General features: G+C 40.9%; 1 protein-coding gene across 1 annotated transcript in view; it reads left to right on the forward strand.

Annotated features, from left to right (window-relative positions):
* LOC122790457 (DNA repair protein SWI5 homolog) overlaps positions 1-19,005 on the forward strand; it is a 1,611,811-nt gene that overhangs the window by 318,582 nt on the left and 1,274,224 nt on the right. The window contains exon 2 of the mRNA XM_044058002.1: positions 7,610-7,658. Coding sequence (XP_043913937.1) covers positions 7,610-7,658 — 49 coding nt within the window. The remainder of the gene's footprint in view (positions 1-7,609; positions 7,659-19,005) is intronic.

Raw genomic sequence — 19,005 nt, forward strand, 5'->3', positions numbered from 1 at the left:
CTTTTTTTTGTTTTGTTTTGTTTTGTTTTGTGGCGGCAAGGATCTAAAACATAAACTCTGTGCAGACTGTCTCAAAGCCTTGTCCCTCCTCAGTGCATCATACAGGCGAGGTAAGCCCAGGCTCAAATATAGAGCCCAGCAGACTCTATCCAGTACCCATTTGCAATTCCAGTGGTAGCATGAACAGCTGCTGAAGGAATATCAGTCTGTCTTGCAGTATAAATGGAAGACGTTTGAGGGACAGGTATGTATCACAGAGAATTCCTTGTCTGTGGAACTCTGTGCCACTCAACATAAAGTGAAGTTCTGCTCTTACTCTATTCGAATGGATGGGAAACCACAAAACCACCCCCAGGTCTAGCACCCATGGCCCTTGTGTATAGGAGCAAGAAGTAAATGTCGTGGCATATTCTTGTCCTGCTCACCTTTGGGTTATTCTTACGTAAAATAGGAGGGCTTAAAAACTACCATGGGAATGTAAAGCTAAGCTTCTTAAGATCTTCATAAATCAGTTTCCTAGTAAGTACCTGTGACCGTATAATGTAATATTTTGCCAAAACCTTTTATGTGAAGTTGTTCAATCTTGCCATTCATTCTGTACTGATGGGTTCAGAACCGATCCCTCGGCTCTGATACGGCCAATTGCAAAGCTCAATGTCTTCAAATAGCTTGAGGCCAAATCCCTATCCCATGATGCACCTGTGAATTACCTCAGATCTAGTTTGCCGCTGCAATAGATCGGAGGTTCTGAATTTGGCTCAGGCCAGTATACTGTTTTTTCTCTTATTCTTACGCAAAATTTTAGATAGTAGTTGTATTTAGATAGTTTACAAAGCTATTCTAGCTTTATTATGTGTATTCTGCTATTTAGTCCTTTTCCCTTAGAGTGCGATATAACAATTTAGTGGCCTCTTGTTTTAGGCCTAGTTTAAAAAGTCTTTTGCTAGTTTAGAGTGTGCTTAGTAAGTGACCTTTGTCACATTGTTTATATCAAAATTATTTAGTATGTAGAGTTTTCCTATTTAGTAACAGCCTTCAGTGGTTTAGGAAAGGCTTAGAATTTATAATTACTGTTACAATTTTTTTCTTGTGTAAACAGTAATTGTCTGTCTTGCATAGTTTATATTTAGAATGTATTTTCTTAGCAGCTATTCCCTTTTTTGCATAGTCTGCTTATATTGTTAGTCAATTGTGTGACGGTAAAGGCTTTTACTGTTATATTTAGATATATATATATTTAACTGCATTCTGCTGTGTGTGTGTGTGTGTGTGTGTGTGTGTGTGTGTGTGTGTGTGTGTGTGTGTGTGTGTCTCTGATTTAGCCAGATTTTAAGGCTTCTTGTAGTCAATGACTATCTAGTTTGTGTGACAGTAACCTCTTCTCAATGGCTGACCAAGAAAAGCACCCCAAGTCTAAGTTCAAAAAGTGCCCAAAGTGTGGCCAAAAAATGTCTGTTGCAGACAGCCACATTGATTGTGTTTACTGTCTAGGGGCTCTGCATTTGCAAGACAGTTGTGCCATTTGTCATTCCTTCTCCACTAGGGATCTGCAGGATAGGAAGAGAAAACTATTCGATAGAGGCTTGTTGAAGCCTTTGTTTCAGGAAGCTTTAAGTGACCAGGATGGATCCAGCAGGGTTCCAAGAAATCAAAAGTCTTCAACTTTGCCTCCACTGCCTTCGGGGCCGAAAGTCTTTACCTTTTGGAGCCGGTCCCCAGTCTTGGAACCAGTGTCTGAAGCGCCGAAGAGTCCAATTCTCCAGTCGGTACCATCCTCTTGATCATCTTTCAGCCTGTCTGATCTGGACTTGGATCGTGTGGTGCAGAAGCTGTTATCGGCACCGGCATTAGCCAAAATCTTATTGGCTTCAACCCATATGGCTTCGGAGCCGAAGACCATTGCACCAACTCTAACTATTCCTCCTCCGAGCCATGCTGGTCCTTCTGAGCCAGAGGAGGCAGACCTGATGTTAGTGGAACCCTCGGAGCTGACGCCTGCTCCAGTGACTTCACCTCAATGTACTGTGACGTCCTCGGTGCCTATCAAGGACTGTAGGAACCGACACTCTCTGGTCGGGTCTGGGGAGGACAGTCGGACCGACTTGGCCTCTCAGGGCCTTGGCTCGGATGAGCTCGGCTCCTACCTCAGGCTCGGAGTCCACTGTCCCGGTGCCGGGGGTGTCAACATTTTCTTCAGGTCTGTCAGCTCCCTCGCATCGGAGCAGAGGTGCTTTTGATGCCATGAGGAGAGTCATGTCTCCTAAGACATCCTCGACCTCGGGTCTACCTTCCTCCTCCCCTAGAGTGCCTGTGTCTGTCTCGCACGTCCTCACAAAGCATAGAGACCCAGAGCCTCAGGAAACCCCATTGGGTGGCCCCTGCTCTTCTGAGACCTCACCAGAAGCTCCCACTGATGAGGTTCCCAGGAAGAGATTGTGTAAGAGGAAGCACCTAGACTCCCCACAGGAGTCAATCGGATACTGAATTAAATGAGTCAGAAGGGTCCCCACGGTCCCCCTCTGAGGATACCTCTTTCACTACGATACTTGAGATCCTTAGGCAGAGGGGTGACTGGTAGTCTAAAACCCCTACTGAGGAGTCAGTTCTCCTGAAGGCTTTTGTGTCTCAGCCTTCCACCTCCTGGGTGACCCCACCCTTCGATGAGCTGATTCAGCTGGTCTCACGAAGGGAATGGGAGTCTCCGGATACCATGAAGCCTGTCCCTAGGAGACCTAATAAATTCATTTCTGCCCCCCTTGACAAATCATTTTTGACAAAAGGTGTTCCATTTGATGCCATGGTGATGGCGGCTGCCACCAAAAAGGAAATGTCGGAGACTTCCTAGTCTATCCATCCTCCTAACAGAGACTCTAGGATTATGAATAGATACGGGAAGCGCATGTTTAGTTCAGTGGCCTTTGCTCTCCATTCGCTGAACTCTTTAACCCATTTTACTAGGTTGCAGAGAGATCTCCTTAAGGAGTTGGGAGATACTCTTCAGGATACAGTAGCTGCCGGAGCTTCCAACAAAGTTGCTGCCCAGCTTGCTACCCTAAATTCTATTGTCAGCTCATCCATGCGCCTCATCTCTTATGCAGCTGATAGAACGAGTAGGGCAGCAGGTACAGGAGTTGCTCTTAGGAGACATTCCTGGATGTGCTTTGATGGCTCGTCCCCTTTCGGGCCTAAAGTGAAGGAAACCTTCACCAGGTGTGAACAGGACGGGAAAGACTCTTGTCGTTGTTTTTCCACCCCTACCTGACCTTACCCTAAAGGTCAAAGGGGAGGAAAAATGTGGTTCCGAAAATCCCAAGGAGCCTTTCAGGATACACGTGGTGAACCCCCCTCCAGGAGCAGAGGAGGGGGCAATAATGGAAGATGCCACCCTCATGGCAGAGGGGGGGGGGGCACAACACCAGGGTGACAGAGATCACTTCTCTGGGAAGCTCTACTAGCGCTCATGAGAGGAGGCCCGACTGTCCTGCTATGGAGGCAGTCGGGGGTCGCTTATCTTTGTACCCAGATGCCTGTCTTAAAATAACAAAAGACAGCTGGGTACAAGTATAATTTCCAGAGGATACTTCATCCCATTCGCCACACCCCCTCCACCCATAAGAAAAATCCCAGATGTTCCACCCAGTTACAGGGAACAAGCAACAATAGCGGTCCATACGTTGCTAAGAAAGAGTCATCCAACCAGTCCCAGTAGACCAGACAGGATCCGGAATTTACTCAAGATTCTTTTTGGTTCCAAAGAAGACAGGGCACTGGAGACCCATATTGGACCTCAGCAGACTGAACCAATGCATAAAGAAAGAGAAGTTTCAGATGGTCACACTTCAGTCTATACTGACCTTTCTAGGGAAAGACAATTGGATATGCTTGATAGATCTCAAGGATGTGTACTACCACATAAAAATGGCCAGACCATCCAGGGATCACCTGTGCTTCTGGCTGGGAGACATTCATTACCAATTTTGAACCCTGCCCTTTGGTCTCACTACAGCCCCCAGAGTGTTCACCAAATGCATGGCAGTGGTCACGGCTCACCTGAGGCATCTAGGATTCCAGGTGTTTCCGTACCTAGATGATTGGCTCCTTACCGCCACCACCAGGCATCAACTCATTCAGGCCAGGGAGTCCACTCTGTCACTCTGCCATCATCTGGGCATTACAGTCAACTCCGGAAAAATATGCCTTGTCACCATCGCAGCATATCGTTTTTATCGGGGCAGAGATGGACACCACCACCACCATACTAAGGCTTCCAATAGAAAGAGTCTCTCTTCTTCAACAGGTTAGCATTCTGATATCAAAAGACAGAGCACCAGCATCAGACGTTCCGAAATTATTAGGCATGATGGCAGCAGCAATTCTAGCCATACCACTAGCTCATATGCACATGCGGATACTACAATGGCTGTTGTCCTCTCAATGGTCTTAACAAGAGCTCCCCATGACTCGCACTATTATGATCACAAATTCTTACAAAAAGGACCTTCAGTGGTGGTTGCCCTCACTTCATGTCACGATAGGATGCCCATTTGTGCTATCCCCTTCAGCAGCCACAGTGACCACGAACGCTTCTCTGATGGGGGGGGGGGGGCATTTTCAGGGGAAAGACTGCTCAAGGCACATGGACCGATGAAAAGACACATCTGCATATCACTGTCCTGGAGATGAGAGCAATACCTTTGCTGTTGCAGTGCTTTCAAGACTCTCTTCCTCTGGGCACGATTGCGATTCAGACAGACAACATGTCGGTGGTCTGGTATTTGAACAAACAAGGAGAAACCAGGTCTTACCCTCTTTATCATGAGGCTTTCAGAGTTTGGCAGTTGGTTGTTTCCACCCACCGCTTTCTGTTGGCAATACACATCCCGGGGAGATCCAACGTGATAGCAGACAAACTGAGCAGGGCAATCCTGTTGACCCACAAGTTGTCCCTCAAGATCTTTCTTGATAGCGGACAGGATATTCCGCCGGTGGGGCCAGCCTTTCTGCGACCTTTTTGCCAGTCACATGAACACAAAATGCAGAAGCTATTTTGCCCTGATTCCCTGTCTGGGAGAAGCCCCAAGTGACGCACTCGTACATGATTGGCCTCCAGGTCTCCTCTATGCATTTCCACCAATCCCATTGATACCCAAGGTTCTACAGAAAGCAAAAACCCTAGGAAGGACCATCATTCTAATAGCCCCTCACGAGCCTTGTCAGATTTGGTTCCCCTTCCTTCGATTTCATCTTTTGGAGGATTCTTGGATTCTGGATCCAGTTCCAGACCTCCTGACAAACCCGTCGAGGGATCCTCATCCCCTCTGCAGTCCCTGAAGCTGACAGCTTGGCTGTTCCGGTTCCCATCATAGCCAGGTTCCATAATCTTTCCAATGAGACAAAACAGATCCTTTTGTCTTCTCATAAATCTTCTGCTAGGAAGCTATATCTTAGCAAATGGAAAACATTTTCTATATGGGCCTCTAAAAATAATATTGATCCTTACCAAGCCCCTATGGCCTCCATCTTAGGGTTCTTGACTATGATTTTTAACAAAGGAGCTGCAGCAGCAACAGTTCAAGTTCAATTGGCTGCTATTTCTAATTTTCATCTTGGATTTGAAGGATTGAATATCATGTCTCACAAGTTATCCAAAGCCTTTCTCAAAGGGACTTTTCATATTAGACCTCCTGTGAAATCTCCCTATTCTCCATGGAATCTAAATGTTATGCTTTCCTGCATAATTCTTCTGCCATTTGAACCAGCTTCATCTTCCGATCTCAAATTTTTGTCTTGGAGGACCGTCTTTCTGGTAGCTATTACTTCTGCCCGCAGAGTGTCAGACCGAGCTTTGGGCTTTATCCATCAAGCCTACCTATTTGATATTCCATGCTGACAGAGTCTCACTTAGAACAAACCCCTCATTTTTGCCCATAGTTTGCACTAAAACCAATCTCAGCCAAGTTATTGATTTGCCAGTCTTCTTCCCCAACCATTCTAACAATTTAGAGTATACACTGCACAAACTTGATGTTCACAGACAGCTCTGACTTTATTTGGATGGAACAAAAGATTTCAGAAAATCAGACCAGCTTTTTGTTTCATTTTCAGACTCCAGGAAGGGGAGACCAGTGGCTAAAACAACACTGTTTAAATGGTTATCTGATTGTATCCCCTTTGCATATTCAGCTGCCAATATGCCTTTACAATATAAGATTAAAGCTCACTCAACCAGAGCAGTTTCTACATCATCTGCCTTTTCGGCCAGACTTCCCATTGATAACATTTGTGCAGCAGCCACTTGGTCAAAACCTCATACCTTTATCACTCATTACAAAGTTGACAAGGCCTCCAGGGACAGGGCCTCCTTTGGATCCATGGTCCTGAGAAATATACTCCAGTGAGCCACCCGGGATTGATGGTGCTTGGGACGCTACCCATCAGTAAAGAATGAACGGTGAGATTGAACAACTTCACATAAAGAAGTTATGTACTTACCATAACGTTCCATGTGAGTTGTTCATCTTGCCTTCATTCTTGTGTCCCTCCCTCCTACCCCCTCCTGGGCTGATAGATGACTGAGCTGCGGGATCCATCCTGGTTACTCAGTCCTTCTATTCCTTTCTCTTGAGGGTGAAAGAATGACATATGGTATTGGTATACGCAGCAAACAAGATCTGAGATAATTCACAGGTGCATCATGAGCCTCGAGCTGTTTGAAGACCTCAAGCTTTGCAATTGGCCATATCTGAGCAAGGGATCGGCTCCGATCCTATCAGTAAAGAATGAAGGCGAGATGAACAACTCACATGGAACATTATGGTAAGTACATAACTTCTTTTTTTCAAGAATGATGTGCAGTCAAACTGTGTATTTAGAATGCAGTCATCATGAATGTCTTCAGGAGCTTGTCCTCCTGGTTCTGTTGTGATACTACTCTGCAAGGTAGACCTAGTTTGTAGTAGAGATGTCTTTCAGCATTCAGCATTCATAACATCTGCTATTGAATAAAGTGAGCAGTTCTAAATAGCAGAACAACAGAAGTACACTGTATCAAATGTATTGCTATTTTAGTAGTACAATTAATTTTTGAGACATTTGAATTATGAATCAAAAGTAGCTGAAACTAGGACATTTTATTGGTTATTTGGCCATTTATAGGTTAAAAGATGACTTGTGAATTTTGTTTAAGGCCTTCTCCCCTTCAGTACATTTTATCTTTGAAGTTTGAATAACACTAATGGTAAATTTTATTTTTAGGGCCAATAACAACTTTTCTAATAAGGGGTGTACAACTCCACTGAATCTTTCTTTTTACTGGATATGTATTTTTTCAGTATAGATATTTTTTTATTGAGAATGAGTCTCATCTCCTTAGTAACCTTTGATTTTTGAAAGTTCTTTAATGACATATCAGACCACCACCGATCTGTGCCCTAGTGAAAACATGTTTCTTTCAGGTGAGAGGGGAGATTCCATGCCTGGCTTTCAGATGAAAAAAAAACTTGTTTGTCTACTTAACAACACAGATGGAAGTTAGATTACTGTGCAGTTGGAGCAGCTGTTTTTGAAAACAACAAATGTTTATATTATCTTCATATTCGGTTTGTTCTAGGGTACCAGCTTGGTCAGTGCGAAAATGTAACACAAGTTTCAAGTCTCCAGTAAGTGATTTTGAACTTCTTCATAATACATTGATATAAATCTTAGAGCTGTGTAGAAGCATAATTGATGTTCATCACTCCCACTGCTTCATTAGCCTTTAGGATATATGGGCTGTTTCTTGCCCAGGACACAGCGCCTGCTGGCTCCCTCACACACTTCTACTCTGACTGCCCTGAGGAGGGAAAAATCAGCAGTCAGAGTGGAAAATCTTCAGCACTTTTTTGCCGTTTTGTGAAGAAGCATCTCAAAGGCTTTCTGGCAGCTTATTTCCCTTCGAGGGAACACTTCCTTACAGAAAATATTTACTTTAATGTGTTTTATATATGTGTGTATTTATATGTCTATACACAGAGAAAGTTATATTTTTACTCTTAAATGTATATGTTGTTGCTCTCTTTAACAAACCCAGTATTTCTTGACTACTGTCTGTTTCCTTTCTGGGGCTGCTGTTTTTAGCTTTGGCTAGTGTGGGAACTTATTTGAAGTAGAAATGTACTGCTAGTGCAAACTTTTTTACACTTTTTTAAAACTGTAAATGTGGGACAGTGTTTCATTTGAACAGGGATGATGACAGAGCATGTAGTGGTTGTGTTCATGCTGTGACACCTTACCTGCCATTTATTCTGCCAGACTACATCTTATTTCTAAGGAGTTTCTGACAGGATTTTACTGTATTGTCTGTGTATTTGCAGAGTATGTAGTGCTTGTATTAACTCTGTGACACCTTACATGACATTTTTCTGTCGACTTATTTTGCTTCTAAAGGATTCTGCTTATGCATTTGCAGGACATGTAGTGCCTGTTTTCACACACTGGCAAATTACCTGACATTTATTTCTGTAAGACTTTTTTTTACTTCTAATGGGTTTGTGTTGACTATTGATAACTTGCGTTCTGATTGATGTTCTGTGATCCTTGCTGCATCCCACCTCTCCTTTTTGGTCAAAGCAAGGATATTTACCCTGCTCCTGCTGGTCTGACTTCCACGTTTCCTAGAAAGCAAAACAACAACTTGACTGAGAGTCCTTGTATCTCATCCAAGTGAGTGAACCTGGAGTGGCCATTTGCTGCTGCTCTGACCACTCAGTTACCTCTCCAGCATCTGCTGGTGTAGTCCTTTCGGTCACCATGAATTGCGGGGCAGCCGTGTTCTCTTCAGCTGTTCTAGTGTATGGACTGGGGATGAGAGAACCATCTTTACTGGAACATGGAGGTTTACTAGGGGAATGTTACTGGATGTGAGCAGGAGAAGAAAGAACTTGTATCAGATGGTTGGTACCCATTAAGGTAAAACAAAAGTTTAAACATTGTACAGCTAAAGACACAGTATCTATAGGTAAAGATTATTTTCTTAGCTTAATTAAGAAGTTGTTACTGTCAGCTCTGGTAAATAGACTGCAGCAGCTGTTTAGCAGGTCAGTTAAGATATCCCTGAAGAAACCTGGCTTTCTGTCCTCCTTTGGAGGTAATTTCTTTTGGTAATTGTTGCCAGTATCACAGCTCAAAAAAATTATTTTCTTATTTACACCGATTTGTTTACCTAGTAGTTCTGATATAGTCTGCAGGGACTTTTTAAAGTCTGCCAACTCATTACACTCCCCAAAAATATATGTTCCCAGTTAGATTTTTCTTCCGTATCACACCTCCAACATTTGCAGTCTACCTGAGGAAAAATTCTTGGGACTGTACTTGGTGTATAAAAATACCTATGCCATACCTCACAACCGTACCAAATTCCTTGGTATTTACCGGTTTTGAGGGCACAATAATGGGTTGCCATGAGTTTCCGAATGGCCCCTTCAATACCTGTTTTTTCTTGTATGTACTAGGCTAATGGTCCTGAAGCCTTTACAAGCCTAGCCCATAGAAGTGCCCTGCGATCGTGCCATCTGACGTTAGTTCCCAGGGCCTCTATCAAGTAGAGCCACTGGAGTGATCCCTGGGGGGAGAACTTTTTATTTCCTAACAACTCTTCAAGAATCTTGATGAGTGGATGGGAAATAGAACATCATAAACGTGCGGGGAGGGGGGGCGTGCACGATGACATCAGCTTCCTGAGGCAGTTCCTGACTGCCTGTCACACTCGGAGACTGGGGGCAACTGGGCGGGAGTTTCAAATTGTAGTGGTGATGTTGTTGCTAGTAGTTGTGTATCAGCTACTCTTTTGACTTGTAATGTCATTTCTTTGCTTGGACTGTTTTTTAAAACCCAGATTTGATATCCTTCATAGTTGTATATCAGGTACTTTTTTGACCTGTAATGTCATTTCTTTGCTCGGACTGTATTTTTTAAAACCCAGATTTGACATCCTTCATAGTTGTATATCAGGTACTTTTTTGACCTGTAATGTCATTTCTTTGCTAGGACTGTATTTTTTAAAACCCAGATTTGACATCCTTCATAGTTGTATATCAGGTACTTTTTTGACCTGTAATGTCATTTCTTTGCTAGGACTGTATTTTTTAAAACCCAGGTTTGACATCCTTCATAGTTGTATATCAGGTACTTTTTTGACCTGTAATGTCGTTTCTTTCCTCGGACTGTATTTTTAAAACCCCGATTTGACATCCTTCATAGTTGTATATCAGGTACTTTTTTGACCTGTAATGTCATTTCTTTGCTTGGACTGTATTTTTTAAAACCCAGATTTGACATCCTTCATAGTTGTATATCAGGTACGTTTTTGACCTGTAATGTTGTTCCTTTCCTTGGACTGTATTTTTAAAACCCAGATTTGACATCCTTCATAGTTGTATATCAGGTACTTTTTTGACCTGTAATGTCATTTCTTTGCTTGGACTGTATTTTTAAAACCCCGATTTGACATCCTTCATAGTTGTATATCAGGTACTTTTTTGACCTGTAATGTCATTTCTTTGCTTGGACTGTATTTTTTAAAACCCAGATTTGACATCCTTCATAGTTGTATATCAGGTACATTTTTGACCTGTAATGTCGTTTCTTTCCTTGGACTGTATTTTTAAAACCCAGATTTGACATCCTTCATAGTTGTATATCAGGTACTTTTTTGACCTGTAATGTCATTTCTTTCCTCGGACTGTATTTTTAAAACCCAGGTTTGACATCCTTCAACATGTTGCTTACTGGTTGACCTGTAATGATGTTCTTTCCTCGGACTGTATTTTTTAAAACCCAGATTTGACATCCTTCATAGTTGTATATCAGGTACTTTTTTGACCTGTAATGTCATTTCTTTGCTCGGACTGTATTTTTAAAACCCAGATTTGACATCCTTCATAGTTGTATATCAGGTACGTTTTTGACCTGTAATGTCATTTCTTGGCTCGGACTGTATTTTTTAAAACTCAGATTTGACATCCTTCGTAGTTGTATATCAGGTACATTTTTGACCTGTAATGTCGTTTCTTTGCTTGGACTGTATTTTTAAAACCCAGGTTTGACATCCTTCATAGTTGTATATCAGGTACTTTTTTGACCTGTAATGTCGTTTCTTTGCTTGGACTGTATTTTTTAAAACCCAGATTTGACATCCTTCATAGTTGTATATCAGGTACTTTTTTGACTTGTAATGTCGTTTCTTTCCTCGGACTGTATTTTTAAAACCCAGGTTTGACATCCTTCATAGTTGTATATCAGGTACTTTTTTGACCTGTAATGTCGTTTCTTTGCTTGGACTGTATTTTTTAAAACCCAGATTTGACATCCTTCATAGTTGTATATCAGGTACCTTTTTGACCTGTAATGTTGTTTCTTTCCTCGGACTGTATTTTTAAAACCCAGGTTTGACATCCTTCAACATGTTGCTTACTGGTTGACCTGTAATGTCGTTTCTTTGCTCGGACTGTATTTTAAAACCCAGGTTTGACATCCTTCAGCATGTTGCTTACTGGTTGACCTGTAATGTTGTTTCTTTGCTCGGACTGTATTTTTAAAACCCAGATTTGACATCCTTCAACATGTTGCTTACTGGTTGACCTGTAATGTCGTTTCTTTCCTCGGACTGTATTTTTAAAACCCAGGTTTGACATCCTTCAACATGTTGCTTACTGGTTGACCTGTAATGTTGTTTCTTTCCTCGGACTGTATTTTTAAAACCCAGGTTTGACATCCTTCAACATGTTGCTTACTGGTTGACCTGTAATGTAATTTCTTTCCTCGGACTGTATTTTTAAAACCCAGGTTTGATATCCTTCAACATGTTGCTTTACTGGTTGACCTGTAATGTTGTTTCTTTCCTTGGATTGTATTTTTAAAACCCAGGTTTGACATCCTTCAACATGTTGCTTACTGGTTGACCTGTAATGTCGTTTCTTTGCTCGGACTGTATTTTTAAACCCAGGTTTGACATCCTTCAACATGTTGCTTACTGGTTGACCTGTAATGTCGTTTCTTTCCTCGGACTGTATTTTTAAAACCCAGGTTTGACATCCTTCAACATGTTGCTTACTGGTTGACCTGTAATGTCGTTTCTTTGCTCGGACTGTATTTTTAAAACCCAGGTTTGACATCCTTCAACATGTTGCTTACTGGTTGACCTGTAATGTCGTTTCTTTCCTCGGACTGTATTTTTAAAACCCAGGTTTGACATCCTTCAGCATGTTGCTTACTGGTTGACCTGTAATGTCGTTTCTTTCCTCGGACTGTATTTTTAAAACCCAGGTTTGACATCCTTCAACATGTTGCTTAGTGGTTGACCTGTAATGTCTTTTCTTTGCTCGGACTGTATTTTTAAAACCCAGGTTTGACATCCTTCAGCATGTTGCTTACTGGTTGACCTGTAATGTTGTTTCTTTGCTCAGACTGTATTTTTAAAACCCAGATTTGACATCCTTCAACATGTTGCTTACTGGTTGACCTGTAATGTCGTTTCTTTCCTCGGACTGTATTTTTAAAACCCAGGTTTGACATCCTTCAACATGTTGCTTACTGGTTGACCTGTAATGTTGTTTCTTTCCTCGGACTGTATTTTTAAAACCCAGGTTTGACATCCTTCAACATGTTGCTTACTGGTTGACCTGTAATGTAATTTTTTCCTCGGACTGTATTTTTAAAACCCAGGTTTGATATCCTTCAACATGTTGCTTTACTGGTTGACCTGTAATGTTGTTTCTTTCCTTGGATTGTATTTTTAAAACCCAGGTTTGACATCCTTCAACATGTTGCTTACTGGTTGACCTGTAATGTCGTTTCTTTGCTCGGACTGTATTTTTAAAACCCAGGTTTGACATTTTTCAACATGTTGCTTACTGGTTGACCTGTAATGTCGTTTCTTTCCTCGGACTGTATTTTTAAAACCCAGGTTTGACATCCTTCAGCATGTTGCTTACTGGTTGACCTGTAATGTCGTTTCTTTCCTCGGACTGTATTTTTAAAACCCAGGTTTGACATCCTTCAGCATGTTGCTTACTGGTTGACCTGTAATGTAATTTCTTTCCTCGGACTGTATTTTTAAAACCCAGGTTTGACATCCTTCAACATGTTGCTTAGTGGTTGACCTTTAATGTCGTTTCTTTGCTCGGGCTGTATTTTTAAAACCCAGGTTTGACATCCTTCAACATGTTGCTTACTGGTTGACCTGTAATGTCGTTTCTTTCCTCGGACTGTATTTTTAAAACCCAGGTTTGACATCCTTCAACATGTTGCTTTACTGGTTGAGCTGCTGCCGGTATTTTGCCTTTTTCTCTCCATTTTTTTTCTCTCCATTTTTATTCCTATAAATTTTGTGTACATCATTTGCTCACACAGTTGATTTTGGGGTCACAACAACCTGAGCAAGGAGCTTGCCACTTCCAGTGAGCATCTTTGCCACCGCCTCTGTGTTTTTTTTGTAGCAGAGAGGAGATGCACATAAATTGGGTAAAACAGACTCTCACATAAGCATGTTTGCAGTGCACTTTTCTGTCTGCTTAGATACAAAGGTTTTGAAATGTGCACGTTGCAACAGAGTTATGGATGATTCATTTAAAAAGCGTTAAGCATTGCTGAAAGCTGTGAAAGTATGAGGCATGAATGCACTTATTACTTGCCTATTTTCCATGCTCACCATTGGTTTGGAAATCAACTTACAGCTGCACTGTGCAAAGTAGAGCTTGTAGTGGCTTTGTACAGTTTTGGTCTAAAAATATACCTTTATTCAAGTAACGGTTCTTGCCTGCACATTTTGAGTGTCAAATTGTCTGCTTACATTTTTTTTTCCTGTTAACTCCGTTAACTTTAATCTTGACTTTTTCTGAGTTTGACCGTATTACATTGTAGTTCTTTCAAGTTGTTAGCTAACCTTACTGACCTGTCCCTGAATTTTGGTTTGTATAAAATAAAGTACTTGTACAGCCCTTCTTCCCAGTCCAGAGTTTTGTGCCATTGTAATGGTTTTGCTGACCATCAGGAACAGGTATTCCTATGTTTGTTTCACTCTATATACACACCGGATATATATCTCTCGACTGCATCTCATTCGTATGTGAAACTGTCCTCATGTGGGGTCTTAAAAATTTCATACTCTACAATTAAAGTGTCTGTAATACATGTTTAACAGCTATATACCTGGAAAATAATACTGAATCATTTACTTCACCATAAGAGCTTCTTGTACGTATGAAGTGATACATTTCAATCCTGCAGTCAGTGTCCTAATTGAAGTTGTAAACAAATGTACCACTGTGGTCCGTTTGTTTGACATTGTGAGTGGTAGTGTGCCACTGCCACATTTTGAAGATGGAAGACTGAGAGCTACGCCTGCTTAGTTTAATTATTATTATTTGTTTTTGCAACAGTTATTACAAGATAAGGTTATCGCTTTAAAGGAGGGGTAAAGGAAGACGTGCCGTTCTGTGGTTTTGCTTTTGTGAGAGTTTCTCTTTTGAGAACAGCTTGGCATCCGATTGGTTTTCTCAGCAAATGGATTGAATACTCATGGTCATACCTCTCAGTCTGTCAGAGCAAGAAATCTGGACAAAGCCAAGAATAATGGTGGGACAAAGGCACAAAAGTAGCGACATATTAAAATGTTGCTCCTCCTGTAAACTCAGGTAGTTGCTGGATTAATAGGTTTTTGTGAGGGATATGAAGTCTGAAATTCAAGTGTTTGCCATTATTTATTATTTAGTGACTTCGGTCTTCATGTTGGTATCCCACAATTCCGTTGGAGTGGGTGGTATTACATGATTATGTACTCACATTTTATGTTGATCAGTATCCCGATTTTTGAGCAGTCGTACCTACTTTTCATGGGCCTCCGTCTAGATTTTTGATGTTTTTAGATTGAGAGGTATGACATACGCGAACATTTCAAACAAAGATTCTAAATCTTCTAAACTGTGTTGCATATTTGGGAGACGTGCATATATCTCCCATTGTTTCTTTGTGAATTGCTTATCTGATCACTCTTCCCAATCCTTTTTAGCCTCCTCTATTTGATTCATGCAGTATTTTATATGCCGAACTAATTATCCTTTTGTTATAAATTCTGCTAAAAACTTTACCAGTGCTGGTCTTTCGCTTGGGATCCCCCTATTTCTTTCTCTTTGTTATACTCTGATATCAGTCCTTGACAGGGAAGGCAATCTCTAGCCTGCAGTCCAAATTAATATTTGGCCTCTTCCCATTCCCTTTCCTTCTCTAATTATTGGTTCCTTTGACAGGTTTCTACAGTAAATTCCAGCCCCCCTCTTGCCTGTTCTCTGTGACCCTAATTGCAGTTATCCTAATTGGCAGAATCTACTTTCTCCATTCCCATGTTGGTTTAGTTCTTGGAATACTTTCTGCTTCTTTATGAATGTAATATTCTGTAGGGTTATTGTTATTCTCCTTAAGGATCTGCATCCAAAATCCCAGTCCTTCCTTCTTTCTTGAGCTTCCCCGTTTCATCAGCATCCCTTTCCGCTTTGTGCTTCTGCTATGTATAGGAGCCTTAACTGTGTAGCTCCGAAATACCCCTTCAAATCAGGTAATCTCAACCCCCTTGTTCTACTGGAAGGATCAGCTTATCCGACTAGATTTCTGCTGTCTACCCCCTCCTAGGTAAAATCCTTCACTCATTTTATTAATTGCTATCCACAAATTCTCCTCTGGTTTATAAAAATGTACCCTGACCTGTGAAAAAAACTGAAGGGGCTAAAAACATGTTCAATGCTTGTATCTTGCTATCAATTTCTATAAGACACCGCTTCCATTTTTTTCAGGTTTTGTATTGCCTTTTTGTTTGTCTATTCCCACGCTAAGTACTTCATTTTATCATGTCTCCATAAGTATGGGTATTCCTGAACCAGTTTTTGTGTAGGTACATAGTTTACCACTTTTGCCTTTGTTTTATATTCATTTTGTGACTGAAAAAGATGTGAAACTGTCTCAAAATGTTCCACAGTACTGAAGTGTCCTTTTCTGGTTTTATTAGGTATAAAATTATTTCATTTGCAAATAAAACCAGCTTTTCTTGACTACCATACCAATTACATCCTTGAATTTCTGAGTCCCTTATTTTCTTTAACATTGGTTCTAAATATAACGCACCAAAGGGGAAAGAGGACACCATTGCCTGGTTCTCTGCTCAAACAGAGCTGATGAAAGAGGGACCTGCCCACTTTACTTTTTGGTTCCAATCCCTTGTATATCCTCCTAATCAACCTTATAATTTTATCAGGGAGTGCAAATACTTCCATTGACCTATTCATAAAATCCCAGTGTACTCTGTTGAATGCTTTCTCTGCATTAAGATTCACCAGCAACAGTGGTATTTTCTGATATTCTGCTTCCCTGTGGTTCGTCATTGCTCTACTAATGTTGTCAAATGTTTGCCTCCCCTTTACAAAACCACATTAATCCATATCTATCAGTTTTGGCATCACCTTTGGCATTCTTTTAACCATTACAGACGTTAAGCACTTTATAATAATGGTTTAGAATGGAAATGGGACCCTGGATCTGATGAGTTTTTACCATCTTTAGATATTACAACCACCGCTTTCTTTCAGGATGTTGCTGCTTCTCCTCCTTTTAGAATAATGTTAAACAGAACCTTCCAGATCTTTTTAGTTTCTTATCTCCTAGCTTCCAAACTTCCACCAGAATAGCATTTATACTTGGGGACTTTCCTCTAGATTGATTATACATCACCATTTTATTTGGTTTTCTCCTGTCCTAATTATTAGTAACTGAGCCTTATCTGCCTCTAACCTTGACATATTTAATACTTCATAAACATTTCCATTTGTACGTTTTTTTGATTTACACGTCTCTGCTTTATACAGATTTTCGTACAATTTCCAAAATATTTCTATTACCTGTACAGGATCGCTAGTTATTCTCCTTGTTATAGACTCCCTAAGCTTGGAGACGACCCTTTCTACTTTCTGTTGCCTGAGTTGTTGTGCTGTACAGTTATCAAAATAAAACCGTTGCTTAGCAGCAGTCTTTCTAAACTCGTGCATATTGTTGAAGTAGTCCCTTATTTTATCTTCAGCAGAATGCAGTTGTGCCTGTTCAACCGTTGCTTAGCAGCAGTCTTTCTAAACTCGTGCATATTGTTGAAGTAGTCCCTTATTTTATCTTCAGCAGAATGCAGTTGTGCCTGTTCAACCGTTGCTTAGCAGCAGTCTTTCTAAACTCGTGCATATTGTTGAAGTAGACCCTTATTTTATCTTCTGCAGAATGCAGTTGTGCCTGTTCTTCTGCGAGATCCCTCTATTCTGCAATACGTTAACCTCTGTCAGTCCCTCTAAAAAAATCTTATTACTTCTTAACCATATCTCTTTATTTCCACCCTATTTTTAAACTCCACTTTAATTTTTTTTAGAAGCTGTTTCTATCTTCCCTAATAACTCCTGAATAGTTTACATTGCCCACTCCTTAAATTCCTCTTTTTAACAGATGGGAGGAAAGTGCTAGTGTCTCATTTTTATTTCATTACCCTGCATTTTTATTTTTGGTTATTATTGCCACGTAATCTGAAATAGTTATCGGATGTATATCAAAAATTTCTGTTAAATGCACATGTTCCTGTGAAATATAATTTCTGTCCAGCCTAGTCCAGTTTTTGTACCTTGGGGAATAACATGTAAATTTACTAGTAACTCCTACTATTGAATTCACATCTTCCATACCAAATATTTTCATAAAACAAGCGCCATTTGTCTTCTTTACTTCTCCTCTTTACTTCCTCTTGGTCCCGGTGGTGTGCTTGTTATATTGCACACAATGTTCACAACTTGATATTGTCAAAGGTAATTTTTTTGACTGCTTTTAACTGTGAATTGTCACATCTACTTCACCTTGTATTTTGTTAAATTAGGGTATTTATGCCAAGCCACCTAGTGCAGCAGTTAACGTTGTCACCTCACAGCAAGAGGCTCTCCCATTTGATTCTCGGCTGGAGTGCCTTCTGTGTGGAGTCTGCATGTCCTCTCCACCGTCGAGTGACGTTAAAGACATGCAGGTGGGTGAATGGGCGTGCCTTCATTGAAGGTTGGGCATCGGGCTGGCAACTCGGCACCGTAAACTCCACTGCCAATCATGAGCGGACTGGAGTTCCTCTGTGGCGACCCCTAACTGGGAAAAGCCGAAAGTCATGCTAAGCCACCTAGCATTCTGTTCTTAAGTTTACTTTAAGGCACTGTGGAATTAATTCAGTGTTTAGTCTTGTTTGCTCAGAAGGAAACGCGCTTTTCTGAACTTGTAACATTCTGACTGAATTTTGCTTTTACTTACCTACAGTTCATTTTCTGTGGCAAAATGAATATATGGCCTGTGTTTATAATATAGAATTACTGGATAATTGCTAGCACACTAATGCAAGTAATGTTCTTTTACCTGGAAGTGTAGCAATTGCTAATCACATGAAAAACTCATTTTAGGTAGCTCAAAGCTGTTTTAGGCTGAGTTGTTGTAGCTATCTTTCCTGGCGAATAGTGTCTGCAGTGGCTGTTGAGTTGCTGTTAGACATGGTAAATGATATATACTTGCAACTGTTGGATTATTGCTTGCTATCTGTTTCTTTTTTTGTTTGTTTTTGCTTAGTCCTGCTCAATCCTGTTTCCAAGATTGTTAAACTAGTTAGAGACTTTTTTCTTTTCAGCTTTCTGTTATTCACCACTCTGAGTATTTGCTTTACTACTGTGTTTCTGCATTTTGTTTGAAACTCTAACATATTACTGTACCATAACTACACTTCGCCTACTGTATTATCCTTTATCCTTTCCCCACTTAACATTCTTCCTTCCCTCTGTTATAGGCTGTTACATCAGTTACTAACTCCGCAGTGGGAATTGCTTCCTGTTACGTCCAATGTGCCACAACCCACCTCTCCCACTAAAAGCATCCAGCGCACAACCACTAGTCTAAACTACAAGTTTTGTATGTAAAAACCTATAT

The sequence above is a fragment of the Protopterus annectens genome, chromosome 16.part0 (genome assembly GCF_019279795.1).
Source record: "Protopterus annectens isolate FY-2018-M chromosome 16.part0, PAN1.0, whole genome shotgun sequence".
Classification (NCBI taxonomy): Eukaryota; Metazoa; Chordata; order Ceratodontiformes; family Protopteridae; genus Protopterus; species Protopterus annectens.